The sequence below is a fragment of the Chrysochloris asiatica genome, unplaced genomic scaffold (genome assembly GCF_000296735.1).
Source record: "Chrysochloris asiatica unplaced genomic scaffold, ChrAsi1.0 scaffold00018, whole genome shotgun sequence".
Lineage (NCBI taxonomy): Eukaryota > Metazoa > Chordata > Mammalia > Afrosoricida > Chrysochloridae > Chrysochloris > Chrysochloris asiatica.
In genome coordinates, this window is record NW_006408536.1 from 16,728,414 (window position 1) to 16,744,046 (window position 15,633).

At 44.0% G+C, this 15,633-nt stretch overlaps 1 protein-coding gene across 1 annotated transcript in view; it reads left to right on the forward strand.

Moving 5' to 3' along the window:
* The window catches only part of RS1 (retinoschisin 1), a 35,811-nt gene that overhangs the window by 3,267 nt on the left and 16,911 nt on the right, over positions 1–15,633 (forward strand). Inside the window, exons 2-3 of the mRNA XM_006835682.1 lie at positions 6,157–6,182; positions 6,692–6,797. Coding sequence (XP_006835745.1) covers positions 6,157–6,182; positions 6,692–6,797 — 132 coding nt within the window. The remainder of the gene's footprint in view (positions 1–6,156; positions 6,183–6,691; positions 6,798–15,633) is intronic.

The following is a 15,633-nucleotide window of genomic DNA, read 5'->3' on the forward strand; positions in this document are numbered from 1 at the left end:
GGTGGGTGACAGAGGAAAAACACAGGACACACAGTTTATATCACTTTATATCACTTCAGCAGTTTATAATCCAGATGGATTTTCCACGTGCAACATACATGGAAAAGATGTAGATATTGCCTGTATGGGAACCTTAAGACAAAGATTCTTTTTAAAAACAAAATAATCACCAAACCTTATATTACAGGTGAATGTGTCAACCTCAAGGAAAGTAGAATTTTTTTTTTCTAAAGCAACTTTATTGAGATGGAATTTACATGCTTTTAAATTCACCCATTTAAAGTGTACAATCAATGATTTTAGTACATTCACAAGATTATACAACCATCACACTATTTAATTTCAGAACATTTTTCCTCATCTCTCCCAAAGAAACTCCATACCCTACCCATGAGCAGTTATTCACTGTTCCCCCTTTCCCTAACGCCCTGACAACCGCTAATCCACTTGCTGTCTCTCTGGACTTGCTCATTTTGGACATTTCATATAAATGGAATCACACAATATATGACCTCTTTTCAATTCACTAAGCCTAGTATTTTGAGGTTCATGCATGTTGAAGCATGTATGGAAAGCAGATTTCTCCATGAATATGCCTGTCCCCTAAAATAGTAACACTTTCACACTTCATGCCATTTTCTTCGTTCTTCTCCACGAGAGACATGTCACTGCAGCCTGCTGTTCGTTCCTATGCCTTCTGGTTTCTCGAGGAGATTGGAAGTGGACTACAAACAGTTTTGATCATTCATAATTGTATGCTTGTCTCCACGGCTTTATCTGCTTCCACACAAAGGAATGCTTTGCATCCAGTGGAAACCTATCAGGGAGACTAGAATAGTGTTTCCTAGGTGTGTCTAATAGGTACATTGCTCTGGAGTTCATGAAGCATATTTTCAGAAACAGGCAGTCCTTGAATGTTCGAGCTGTGGTAACTAGGGTTTCCCCATGGATTGGCCTTTTGGGCAAATGGACAGCATGAATCCACAGTACATAAATCTCACATTGGTGAGCCTCAAACTTCTCTGACTCTATAGTGGAAACATAGACCCTAAGAAAGAATCTCAAAACAACAAGCAGGGGAAAAACTCAGCAACCACAGAGTCTAAAGGCTTTTCCATTTTTCCTTTAAAGGCTGACATGCTTTCTTTCTCTCATGTCAACTATGTTATTTCCTGGCATTATAATATATTGTAGTCAAAAAATGCTTTTGCTTTTGTTCTCCAGTTTGTGTGTGTGTGTGTGTGTGTGTGTGTGATTACATCATGGGGTGGGGGAGTGTACCAGCTACCACGTTGCTGCTCCCTTGGTGACAGCTTTTCCTGTGAAATGCTTGCTGTTCCTTCTCTCTCTCATTTCCATAGGATCTGGCACCTCAGAACCCCAGGCTGCCTACAGACAAATGTTTTCTGGAGAAGGCAGCTTGGGAAGAAAAAAATGCAAGAAATCTGCCCAACATCTGATTTAGCACAGGAATTAACTCTGAAAGCAGGCCTTCCTCTTAGCTTCTTCCTCTCACAGGTAGACAGTGACAGAATCCTCCCCATCCCCTGCCCCTTTTTCACCTTCTGCTTTGTTTCCACAGAAGGCAGAAACTCCTCCAGGGCTCCCCACCAGGGCTCTCCATTGTCATTGTTGTTATCAATAGGTACTGTCAAGTCAATTCCAACCCCTAGTAGCAACCCCATGTACAACAACAGAAAGAAACACCACCCTCCTGCGCTGTCCTCACAATTGCTGCTAAGCTTGAGCCTATTGCTGCTAGTACAATGCCAGTCCATCTCACTGGGGGTCTCCCTTTGTTTCACTGTCCCCCTACTTTACCAAGCAGGATGTCCTTCTCCACGGACTGGTCTCACCTGATAATACGTCCAAAGTATGAGAGACAAAGTCTGGTCATCTTGGCTTCTAAGGAGCATTCTGGCTGTACTTTTTCCAACACAGATTTGTTGTTCTTTTGGCAGTCCATGGTACCTTTAATATTCTTTTCCAACACCGTAACTCAATTGTATCAATTCTTCTACGGTCTTCTTTATTCATTGTACAACTTTCACATGCATATGAGGCTACCGAAAATACCATGACTTGGGTCTGGCTCACTTTAGTCCTCAAACTGATATCTTTGCTCTTGAACATTTTAAAGAGGTCATGTGTAGCAGATTATTAGCCTAACGCAATACATTCCACAGATATTGGATAATGCAAAAGGTCCTGCCCGCTGGGACAATGGGGAGAGTCGGCTAGCCTCTTTTTTTTTTCAGTTTTTTTTTTTTTCCTCAAATGTTTTATTGTGAATTATGTGGCAGTTTACATGGGAGAACATTAGTTTTACATTCATTCTATCATATATCGTCTCATTGCCATGGTTACAATCCCCTCCATGCAATCCTTCCCCCGTGCCCCCCAGGTCTTCAGCACACAGTCGCTCTCCCTCTCTGGATCTAAAGTCTCCAGCTGCTCCATCGCTCCATGTCATCATCTCTGGCTCCATTTCAGGCATCACTGCTTCTCTGGGTAGGGTCCCGCTCTCTGCTCTTCTCTCTTGATGGTCCTAGGGACCTCCGCTCCTAGACTGAAAAGTTAATCACTCCCCTCCTTGCTATTGAACGTCTTCCTTTACATTTCTGACCCTCACAATCAGTCCTGATAACAATTATTCACTATTGTATCACAAGAGCCCCATCTGCATTTCATTGCATCAGCCCCGCCTAGTCAGATTGAATACTACTCACTGGAGATTTTACCTTCCTCCAGGCCCTCTGGATCTAGGTTCCCTCTTGAAAGCTTGTAAGCCAGTCACTTCTTGCCTTTGTAGCCCCCCACCCCCATTTTGGGTAGCCAATGTCCAAGTTGCCCATCCCTGTCTACTCTGTGTGTGGGGGGTGTGGAAATGATTCTTGCTGTAAGGACTTGTTCCCGGCTAGCCTCTTTTGAATGCTGAATTTGCTAAGCTGCAGCTGAAGAGACCCTCTTCAATAACAAATATGGCCTCTGGACCAAACTGACTTGGTTATTTACGCCATACTGTCAATAACTAACACCTCTCATCCCAAAAGAAGGTCTTGGGACAATTGATGCTTGCCCAGAAGACTGGGCCTTTCAAAAATGGCATTTCAGCATTCCCAGCTTCCCTTGAAGTGGAAGTGCCCTAGTCAACTAGATAGTATTTGTTTATCTATTTTGTACTTCATGGTAGAGAATCGCTCACTGTGGTTACGGGTACCATAACCTGTATGTGAGAACTTCAAATCAGTTTGAACCAGTTCAGTCATGGCTGACACAACAAAATCAGAATAAATCCCAATTTTTTTAAACTTTTTGAAAAATGATGGCTCAAAGCCTGGAATAGGTGCTTCAGAAGAGGCATCGTGAGCCTTTTAAGGAGCCTTGTGCCGGAGCTTGGAATGTTACCAGGACTGTGGGGAATAGCAAGTCATCAGCTTTGAGTGGGACACGGTTGTTTCCAACTCTGCTGGTCCAGAGATTTGGCTGCTATGCAACACTCACGCTGTCCTGGTTTTATAAGAAGGAGATGAAGGTTCTACAGGGTGTCAGTCATCTTCCCATTCTGGTGATCATTCCAGTACACCCACATTTTACAAATTCAGACCCATTCATTTTGTTTCATCTGCCAGAACTGAACTTGAAGAATCTGTTCGAAGCCCTGATTTCTGCACTTTCCCCTAAACTCCACATGTACCCAGCCTTCTGCCCACTCAACCTTAACACTTCCGTGTCCCACAGGCCTCCCAAATTTGCCACCACCATCTTACCCAATAGGCAAAGTAAGCATGGATTACTTGTGCTTACTTACTAATCTGTAGTGAACAGTTTGGCCTAGGTGGTGAAAAACATGTGAAACTGTTCACTACAGGTTAGTAAGTAAGCACAAGTAAACCTGTGCTTACTTAAAAAAAAGAGTCACAGTGTTCACAACAGATTAGTAAGTAAACACAGGTAAGCCCATGCTTACCTGGTTTATTGAGCAATCTCACACTAACCACCACTAGTACCATCAAGTTGATTCCAACTCAGCACCTTCATGCGTCAGAGTAGCACTGGGCTCCAAGGGGGTTTCAGTGACTGATTTTTCTAAGTAGATCTTTAACCTTTCTTTTCAGGCACTTCTGGGTAGACTCAAACCCCCAACCTTTTGGTTAGCAGCTGGGCACATTAACCCTTTTTAGTCCCAGAGACTCTAACTGGTTCTCAGGGACTCCTAAACTTACTATGTCCCAAACAGAAGATCTCCACACCACCCCACAAAATCCCTGCTGCTCTAGAACTTTCCCCACCTCAGTAAATGGAAGCTCCATCTTCCCAGTTGCTCAGGCCTCAAATCTTTCTTTCCCACCTTACATGTAATATGCTAATACATTCTGTTGGCACTACCTTCCAAATAGTCAGAATTCAGCTACTTCTCAACATCCAAATGCCACTTCCCAGGGACAAGCCTCTATCATCTCTCACCTGGATGATGGTATTTCTCACCAAATTGGACTCTGCTTTCATCTTTGTCCATCCAGTTAGTCTACACACAGCAGCCAGAAGACACCTGTGTTAGTATTCGGAGCTGCGATAACAGAAACACCACAAGTGAATGGCTTTAATAAACAGGAATGTAGTCTCTCAGTTTAGGAGACTAGAAGTCCAAATTTAGGGCACCAGCTCTAGGGATGGCTTTCTCTACCTGTGGCTCCAGGGGAAGGTCCTTGTGTCCTTTCAACATCTGTGAGCCCTGTATTGCTTGGAGATTTTCCTTGTGTCTTGACATCAATCTTCCCCTGGGTCTGGGAGGTTCTCAGTGCCGGGAGCCTGGGTGCAAAGGATGAGCTCCACTCTCAGTTCCTTTCTTGGTGATAAGTTCCTTCTCTCTGCTCATTTGTTTAATCTCTTCTTAAAAGAGATTGATTCGAGAGACAACCTAAGTGTGCAGATTGTATCCTGCCTCATTAACACTACTGTTGTTGTTGAGTGCCGTCAAGTCAGTTCTGACTCCTAGCGATGCTGTATAGGGTTTCCGAGGAGCAGCTGATGGGTTTGAACGTCAGATGTTGTGATTTGAAGTTCAGTACTGATCCTACAGTGCCCTTCATTAATGCCATTGTGATTGTTGTTGTTAGGTACCATGGAGTGGAATCACTTCATAGCATTTTACATAGGATAATGAATCACAAAATGAGGGTAATTACATAATACTGAGAATCACGGCCAAACAGACACATATTTGGTTGGGGTGAGGGGGGGAAATTCAATCCCTAACACTGTCCCTTAAAGCATGGTCAGATCAAGTTCCTCCTCTGCTCCTATCCTTCTCGTGGCATACGAGGGCAAATGCCCTACAAGGTTTTCCATGACCTGCCTCCCTTTCCTTCCCTTCCCCACCCCTCTCTTCATCTCTCTTCTTGTCCGTCCATCTCTCTTCTTTCTGTGTGTCTCTCTCCCAGCCCCAGGGTCTGGTTTCTACTCCTAGAACAAGGGATGCTGACCCTAGACTTAAGGACTTTGCACTTGTTAGACCCTCTGCCCAGGATGCTGGCCCTCACATATCTCACTGCCTTCAGGCCTTTGCTCTACCTCCACCTTCTCTGTGAGGGCTTCTTGAAGTACACTCCCTGTTCCCCTACTTTCCTGATTTATTTTTCTCCATAGCAACCATCATCCTGTTACATCCTATAGATTTCATTCATTCACTGACTATCCCCTCCCCAAAATTTACACAACAGTAACGGGCAAGTAGGAGTGCCTATAAGTCAAAAGTTCCTAACTCAGGGATTGCTTGTACGTGATTGTTTGCAAATGGTTTAAAAATATGCATAGAAAAGAGATTGGCAAGATTTCTACTACAATGTTATCCGTGTGGCCTTTGAGTAGTGAGAAATACATCTAAGTGCTTCCCCTCCCCCTTTGCTATTTAAGTGAATTTTTCAAAATTCTTTAATGAGCAATAATAATTATCATCCTGTTCTTTCATTTTGCTCTATTATCTCAGCATCTGTGGATGGTTTTCCTGGTAGCTGTTTACTTCGCTTCATGTGTTCCAAAAAGGAGTGTTGTTAAGAGGCTATTTTCATTTCACTTCTCCATACAATGAATCATTTTGTTGAATCTTGCTTTTGTCTTTTAACTTAATTTTTCCTTTCTTGTTCTTTCGCTTAGCCACACTGGGATTATCATCTACTGAGGTATGTTGTAGTAAGAAGGAGAGTTTTACCTGCAGACAGTTTTGGAAGGGTTTTTCCTTGCCAAAATAACAGTAGGATTATCACCGTTGTATATTGAAAAAAAAACAAGCCTTCCCTCCTCTCTCCCCACTGCTGGTGGTGGCAGCATCATATTATCTTGACAAGCTCCAAGATTGGTATTTTAATGAGCGAATGAAAATCATCCAGGATTTAAATCACATGGCAGAATCTTGAATCTGGTACATTTTAAAATTGGATACCCAGATAGAAGCTTCTAGGGAATGAGCTTTGAATTACTCTAATGGGGTAAGCATTGCCCTGTACATGGGTGTGTCTGTGAGAATATTAGCTAGTGGCCCATATAGCAGACATGTGCTTGTTCCAAATCAAAGATATATGGCAACTGTGAGTATTAAGGCAGGATTGGTCATTCTGGTTTCTGATAATGAACTTTCCCAGTGGTGCTGACCAAAATTTTCTGACACTCCTGCTTCTCTGGGTTCTCGCAGGATGAGGGTGAGGACCCCTGGAACCACAAAGCTTGCAAGTGTGATTGCCAAGGGGGCGCCAACACTCTGTGGTCTGCACGAACCACATCCTTGGACTGCATACCAGGTAAGTGTTCCTTCTCCTCAGGGCACTGGATCTTACCAGTCCTTGGCAACCTTCTACTTCTTCGCCTTTCAATGAATGATCTGCTGTGGGTTTTCTCCAGTTGGCCTCCAAGCTAAAAGTTCCACAATGGCCATTGTGTCAACAAACTGGATGGATGACACTGCTTAGAAGCCGAGTCCGGGCTCTCTACCTGGCCTGGGTGAGATGGGAAGCTGGGGCCTAACTTTCCATCCATGAGTGTAATGGAACTTCGCTAAAATGACTTGAGAAGAGCACAGGCTTTAGAGCCAGAAAGCCCAGGGTTGGAATACTGGTTGTGTCACTCATTCACACCAGGACTCCCTCTTTCTTTTGTCAAACAACGTCCCTCTTTCTTTTGTCAAACAACGGTAATAGGGCTGTGCCTGAGTATTTGCGCTTCACCAGATATCCATGTGCTAGTTTCTGGGTAGGAGCCCTAATGGTAGAGTTGTAAACATTCAGCAATTCGGAAGAAAGATGTGGCAGTCTGCTTCCATAAAGATTTACAGCCTTGGAAACCTTAAGGGGAAGTTCTACTCTGCCCTATAGGTTATGAGTTGGAATCAACTTGAAGGTACCCAACAACACAACCCCTTAGAGCAGGGTCAACAAACTCTGACCCTTGGGCCAAATCACACTCATGGCCTTTTCCCTGGATGAAACACAATACACTCACAGAGAAGAGACCCAACCGAAGCAGCTTTGATAGTAAGCAGCAGGTCTCAGTCTGCAGACGTAGGGGGATGGTCTGCACACACCCCTCTTAAGCTGCAGGCAAAGACCAACTTTCCCTCCCTGAAAGATACAGCAGCAGGGTTGGCCAGGTGTGGTATAATGCACATGTATAATGCTAAGCAGTTCCGGGGATGTTGACATGTGCTCAGGGCAAAAGGGGAGGTGTGTGCTGGTAGACTACAGGATGTGTTCTGAGTCCAGGTGTTCCCAGAAAGGGATCAGCCCACATTCTCATCTCATCCACGATGCCAGGCTGACACACAAGGTTCATTTGTGAGCCACAGGGAAAGGAAAGGTGGCAGGCTGCACTCCGACTGCTCCCTTCCACAAATGTTCATTGTTATTTCTATGATTTCTGGGGGAACGGAATACAATACTTTAGTAGTTCTATACCTGATTGTTAGACCCTGTTGTGGTGCTTTAGGGTACGCAAAGGACTGCTAACCGAAAAGTTGGTGGTTCAAACTCACCAGCCACTCCTTGGAAACCCTATACAGGATCTCTATGAGTCAGAACCAACTCAATGGCACACAACCACATCAACATGCCTGATTGTTGGACTCTGGTGTGGTACTGTAAGATAAACACTAGACTGGTAACTACCAGGTTGGCAGTTCAAACACATCAGCCACGCTTGGAACCCTATACAGGGTTACTAGGAGTTGGAACTGACTTGATAGCACATAACAACAACAAACCTGACTGTTAAGTGGTAGGCTGCTACTCACAAGGTTGGCGATTCAAACTCAACAGCCCTTCTGAAGGCGAATGATGAGGCTGTCTGCTCCAGTCAAGATTTACAGTCTCGGAAACCCTACGGAGTGGTTCTACTCTGTCCTTATTGGGTTGCTATGAATTGGAATCAACTCAGTGGCAGTGGGTTTGGTATATTTGATTATCTGAATTTCCAGGGGAGTTTGTTAAAATACAAATTCCTAAGCTCCTACCCCTGCAAGAAATTCTAAATTTGGTAATCTATGTTTTCCAATACCCTATGCCTCCATTATATACATTTGCTGTGCCTACCCTATACAACTGAAAAATCAAACCAGCTGCCATTGTGTTGAATCTGACTCATAGTGACCCCATGTGGTGCAGAGTCTAACTGGGTTCCATAGGTCATGGCTGTGAACTTTTGGAAGCAGATCGACAGGTCTTTCTTCTGAGGCCCCTTTTGGTTAGTGCACTTAACTATTTGCAACACCCAGGGACTCTACGCGTAGCCTATCTGTTGTTGTTGTTGTTAAGTGGCTTCGAGTCTGTTCTGACTCATAGCAACCCTGTATCGGGTTTCCAGGGAGCAGCTGGTAAGTTTGAACCGCCGGCCTTGTGGTTTAAACTGACCTTGTGGTCCAGTGCTTTATCCTGTACCACTAAACAAATACAGAGCCCCATCCCTGGCCTAAATCAGCCTCTAATCACTATTGTCTCTCTGGAATCTGTTCTTCACACAGCAGCCAATGGGTTCGTTTTAAAATGTGAAATCATATCACCTCCCTTCTCCCGATTCTCCTGCAACACTCCATCTCACACAGAATAAAATCTCAGCTCCTTACCGAGTGGTTCCTGCCCCTGAGCACACATTAGAAACACCTGGTGAACTGTGACCACTCCCAGTGCTTGGCGTCTACCTCAGACCTTCTGGAGAAGGGGCTCAAGTAGGGTTGCCAGATAAAATACAGGATACTCAGTCAAATATGGAGTTCAGATAAACAGTAAATAATCTTGTAGTATAAATTTGTTGTTGTTGTTAAGTGCCATCGAGTCGGTTCCGACCCATAGTATAAATATATCCCAAATATTGCATGAAACATACTTACAGTCTAATACAATTCTTGTTTATGTGAAATTCAGATCTAACTGGGCATCCTGTTTTGTTTGGTTTTGAATATTTGATTGTGGTTTGGATGAAAGTTTACAGAGAAAATTAGTTTTCCACGCAACAATTTACCCACTCTTCCCACTTCCTGTCTGGGTTTCTCCTTTTCCATGCACCCATCTTTCCTGTCCCTCCTGCCCTCTGAACTTTGTTTTTGGTCAAATGCTGCCCTTTTGGTCTCATATGGTTGATTGTTCTGAGGAGCATGCTCCTCACTGGCATCATTGTTGCCTTTTATATCTAGTTTGACTGGAATCCTGGTATGCCACTATAAGCAGGGTTGGCAGATCAAACCCACCAGCTGCTCCCGGGAAACCCTACATAGGGTCGCTATGAGTCAGAACTGACTCAACGACATTTAACATTGTTTGACTGAAAGGTGATATCAGGAATGTGGGTTCAGTTCCAGGTTTGAAGGGTGTCTAAAGTTCACAGTGTTTTGAGGGGTCCAGCCCTCTCTCTCAGACCAGCTACTCCGGTCTTTTTTATGATTTTGAATTTTGTTTTACAGTTTTCTTTCACTCTAAGACCTTTTTTGATCCAGATCAGAACATTGGGTATGGTAGCTGGTCTAGTTTGGTCTCAGGCTAGTGGACGCTGTCATTTACGTAATCCATTGGTCCTTTGGACTAACTGGTACCTGGAGTCTTTGATTTTCTTCCCTTTTCTTTGCTCTGGACAAAAGAGATGAATAGTTTTATCTTAAGACCTCAATCCCTACTCACTAAAGTAGGATATAAAACATAATCTTTATGGACTATATTATGCCAGTTGACTTCGATGTCCCCGAGACCATGGTCCTAAGCCCTCAAGCCCAGTGACTCAGTTCCTCAAGGTGGTTTGGTTATGGCTAAGACATTTTCATAGCTTTCCCCCATCTAAGCTCTACTGTATGTCTGGGTATCTTTATAACACATACTCATACAAATACAAATATTGAACTCTCCTCTGACAAACCTATGTGTGCTCATGGTGCACTCCCATAGACCTCCCACACCAGTTCAGTTTACATACCTACTTATAAATTATTATTGATTACTGTAATTGCAAGATCATGGAAATAATAGTATTTATGGTTGTGAGTCCTGTTGGTTAATGTGCTGGACTGCAAAGTCAGTTTGAACCACAAGGTCGGTGGTTCAAGCTCACCAACCTCTCCTTGGAAATCCTATACTGGGTCGCTATGGGGTAGAACCAATTTGATGGCACTTAACAACAACCACCACCTCCCTTTGTCTTGGTCATGTTGTGTTGACATCCCCCTTATTGTATATTGCCGTTCTCTTCACCCAAGTTAATACATCTACTGTCTAGTTAGTGATTTTCCCTCCCTTCCCTCCTATTCCTGATAACCATCAAATACATGGTTTTTTTCTGTGTCTAAACCTTTTCCTCGCTTTTTATGAGTAGTCTCATATAATAGTTGTCCTTTTGTGATTGACTTATTTCACTCAGCACAATGTCCTCCAGGTTCATCCATGTTGTGAGATGTTTTGCAGATTCATTGTAATTCTTTAACATTGTGTAGTCCTCCATTGTGTGTACGTACCATTGTGTTTATCCATTCATCTGGTGACTGACAGGCACCTAGATTGTTTCCATCTTCTTGCTGTTGTGAATAATGCTGTGATGAACATGGGTGTGCAGACCTCTGTTTGTGTCACAGCTCTTAAATCTCTAGGACATAGACCCTCTTTGAAACTTTGAAAGGAAGTGCTACACTGGTTTCCACAGTGGTTATACCATTTTACAATTCCACTAGCAATGTACGAGAGTTCCAATCTTACCAGCATTTGTTGTTTTTTACTTTTGTTTTGATCACTGCTATTATTGCCAGGGTCACTGCCTGTTTTGTAAAGAAAGTTTTATTGGAGCACAGTCATCCTCATTCATTTGTATATTGTCTGACTATTTCCATACTGGAGTCCTGGTGTGGCGCTGTGGGTTAATGCGCCAGACTGCAAAGCCATTTGAACTGCAAGGTCAGCAGTTCAAGCTCACCAGCTGCTCCTTGGAAACCCTGTATAGACAGGGTCGCTATGGGTCAGAATCGACTCGATGGCACTTAAAAACAATACTTCCATACTACGTCAGAAGTGCGTAGTTGTGACAGACCATATGGACCTCAAAGCAAAAAATATTTACTGTCTGGTCCTTTACAGACTAAGTTTGCTGGCCCCTGCCTCAGGGAAAGATACTCATACCAGTCCAGATAGGCTACAAATGCTGCCTACCAAATTGAACTGGATATTTCTAAGGCTTAACACAACAAAGGTTTATTTTTCATTTGTCTATTGTGAGTGGGCATTGGGTTCTGCTCCACTGAACCCCACAGGGACCCAAGCAGCTGTCTCAGTGTGGTCTCATCTTTTCCACAGCAGGAAAAGACAGCTGGGAGCGGAGACCTAGCCCTTCAATGCTTCGGTGTGCAAGTGGCACTGCTCACATTGACTGGAACGCCTCGTGTGACTCCACCTGATGGGGAGGGCTCTGGGAAAGGTGGGGATGTTCATGGTGCTGAGCCTATTCCAACTGCTAGTGACCCCATGTGTACACCATAGAACTAACTGCTTCATAGGGTTTTCAAAGCTCTGACCTTGATCAGAAGCAGATCACCAGGCCTGGCTTCGGAGGCACCTCTGGGTGGGTTTGAACTGCCAACCTTTCTGCTAGTAGTTGTGCCACACAGAAACTCGATAACAGAGGGGACAAAAACCCCAAACAACAACAACAAAAATGACCATGTTGTTCCAGGTCACTGGAGCGTTAAATATGTTATTCCTTTCCCTCCTTGCCTCAAGAACACATTCCAAGAAAGGAGTGAGAAGACATCATTTTCAAAGGCTTTGGCAGGCCCAAGTAGTATTTGTCATGCTCAGTTCGTTTACCACTCAGAGCCTGCTTGACAGGAAACTGTTCTTGCCACTCCGCTCCAGGGTTCTGATGAGGTCCTGAAAACTTCATGCATGTTACATAATCTCTTAATAGCCACACCAGGGGCAGGTTTGGGGGTGTGTGTGTGTGTGTGTGCGCATACACTTCTCAGCATTATTCCATCACATTTGCATGAAAATAGCAAATGGAGGGTGTAGTAATAATGGCTTTATTGAAGTGTGAGCATTTGCAACGGTTTCTTATTCAGTGACTCTATAGGATAAAACCTGGACTTTGAACCACAAGGTCCAGCAGTTCACCAGTCACTCCATGGGAGAAACATGAGACTTTTTGCTCCCGCCAAGATTTACAGCCTCAGAAACCCTATACAGTGTCACTATGAGTTGGAACTGACTCGGTGGCAGTTAACCACAACACAGGACTGAGTAAAACGTTCTCACAGGGCTTCCAAGGTTGCAATATACTGAAGCAGATGATACATCTTTCTCCCAGAGTGTCTAGTGGGTTTGAACCACAAACCTAGTTAGCAGCCAAGTACTTTAACTAATGCACCACCAGGCCTCCTTTCCAAGTTCCTCTAAGAGCTTATTTTTTGCCTGTAGTTTATCCTGTGAGGGTCCACGGTGAGGCAAGCTGGAGGTGCAGTTCCATTCAGTGATTCAGTGTGCTTCTCCTTTCAGAGGAGTCCCTGGGTGGTGCAAACGGTTAAGACACTTGGCTGCTAACCTGAATGTTAGAAGTTCAAGACCATCCAGAGATGGCTTGGAAGAAAGGCTTGGAAATCTACTTTGGAAAAATCAGCCACTGAAAAGTTTTAGTCTGACACTTGTGGGGTTACCATGAGTTAGAATCAACTTGACTAGCAACTGGAACATTTTCTTTGTAGCGCCTTTAACCAAGTTTCATGTGTCAGTGGAATAGGTTTTTCTCCATCCAGGATGCCTGATGGTCCTCTGTGGCCTTAGCTCATGCGGCCATGACATGGGGGTGCAAAATGCCCAATCAATAGTAAAGCACCCTCTGTAACCATCTAGTCATAATTCTGTTCACACTCTCTTGGAGCAAGCGCCTATTATGGGGTCATCAGGAGTCAGAGCTGGCGTGATGGTGAGTGGTTTTATGCTGTGTCAGGGACATGAAGGCATTGTCTACCTGGAAAACTTGAGAAGTGTTCTTTCCGCCTTATGGAATTCCCTTTCAAGGAAGTGCTTTCTAAGTGGAATTTGAAAAGGGATTATCTATGGGGGCTGGCTTCATGGGCCCACTTAACTGCAAACTCAGGAGACCTGCCCTGGAGGCCATCACCTACACGTGGGTTTGAGGGCTGAGACGCGAATCCTGGCCCCCAAGATCTCTTCCTTATACAGTTTGCTACAAACTCGAATACTTAAAAGTTCTAACATTACAGCTTCTTTTAGCTTAGTGTCTACGTCTCTCTCCTCCGTGCCTGTATTTGCTTTTTTACAACACAGATATTGCCAGGAAGAAAAGCGAAAACACCACTTTAGTGTTAAGCGGTTGGTTTATTGGTGCTAATTGGCTCTTCGGTGAAAAAGATGATTCTGGGCAGCAGGATTAGCCACCACCTTCTAGAAGTCACCAGTGCCTCTGATCCTGGAACATGACAAAGCCTGCTTGGTCTCTCCAAATTTTGAGCTTCCTGGCTTCCACAAGAGCCTGCCTTAGGGGAGCAGAGAACCCTGGCAAGTACATCAGGACAGAAGAGTCATCTGAACTGCCCAGAAGGTACTCCCAGGAACTCTCTGACCCCTCCTCCTGGGTAAGGCCCGGGGACCCCTCCCACAGAGCAGAAGGTGACCTGCTCCTTACATTAAAGGAGTTGGAATCAACTCCACAGCACATAACCACAAATCTCCAGTTTAGCACTATGGACTAAAAGACCTGACTTTTCCACAGTTGAGCTAAGATTGGCCCCACCAGCACTCTGAGGGTGTAAATCAGGTAGGAAAGACTTACAAAGTATAAGAAATCAAATGGTTCGCTAATGCTCTACTTTTATCCTAGATTTTATATTCTGACACTATCTGTTTTGAAGCTTTTATTGTGAATTGAGTGTTAGTTTACACCAGAGAACATTAGTTTTACACTCATCCTATTGTATTTCGTTTCATTATAATGGTTGCAATCACCCCTATGCATCATCATTCAACAGTATTTGCTTCTATTCCATCTGTTTTTGTTGTTGGATATTCACAAAAACATTCAGGAATATACAATCATTTAAACAACAAAAGGGCACATTCTGCAAGCCTGCCTCCTGGCTGCCAGCACCTGGCCACCAGCACACAACCTTTCTCTTTCCATGAGTCTAGAGTCCTCAGCTGCTCCCTCTCTCCCAATCATTATCTCTACCTCCATCTCTGGTGTCACTGCTTCTCTGGATAGGGTTTCACATTCCGCACATTCTCTTCTCCCTTGATGGTCCTAGGGTCCTCTGCTTCTGAATGTAAGAGTAACTACTCCACCCTTTATATTACAAAACTTCTACCTTACAGTTGAGAAGTTGTTGTTTTTTCACAATTAGTCATGATGACAATTACTCACTATTAAAACTTAAGAATCTTATCCCCATCTCCTTTCACCAGACCCATTAATACAGGATGAAAACTATTCAGTGGGGATTCTACCTTCCCTGCACATTCTGAAATTAAACTCCCTCTTGAAAACTTGTAAGCCAGTAATTTTGTACCTTTATTTGTTGTTGCTGTTAAGTCCCATTGAATTGGTTCCGACCCATAGCGACCCTGTATAGGGTTTCTGAGAAGCAGCTGGTGAGCTTGAACCAGCGACCTTGTAGTTCAAATGGCTTTGCAGTCTGGCACATTAACCCACAGTGCCACACCAGGACCCCATTTTAGATAGCCAATGTCTAAGTTGCCCATCCCTATCAACCTTGTATACAGAGGGGATAAGATTGATACTTGATGTGAAGACTCCTTCCCTCTCAGTTGGTATTTTGAGCTACTACATCTGCAAGTATAGATTTTTAAGGAAATTGATTGGCATAGCGGGTTATGTTTGGCTGCTAACCACAAAGTCAGCAGTTCAAACCCACTAGCTGCTCCTCTGGAGGAAGATGAGGTAGTTGGCGTATGCAAAGATGTACAGAAGCCTCAGAAACCTCATGGGGCAGTTCAGCCCTGTACTATAGGGTCACTAAGAGTCGGAATATAAAGGTATGTTTGGAAGTTCAGAGGGTTTATAGCTGGGGAATTTGCAGGATAATCCAGAAATCCATTATTTTCCGGATCAAGACACTCAGCTGTTCCAGGAGCCGCCATCTTG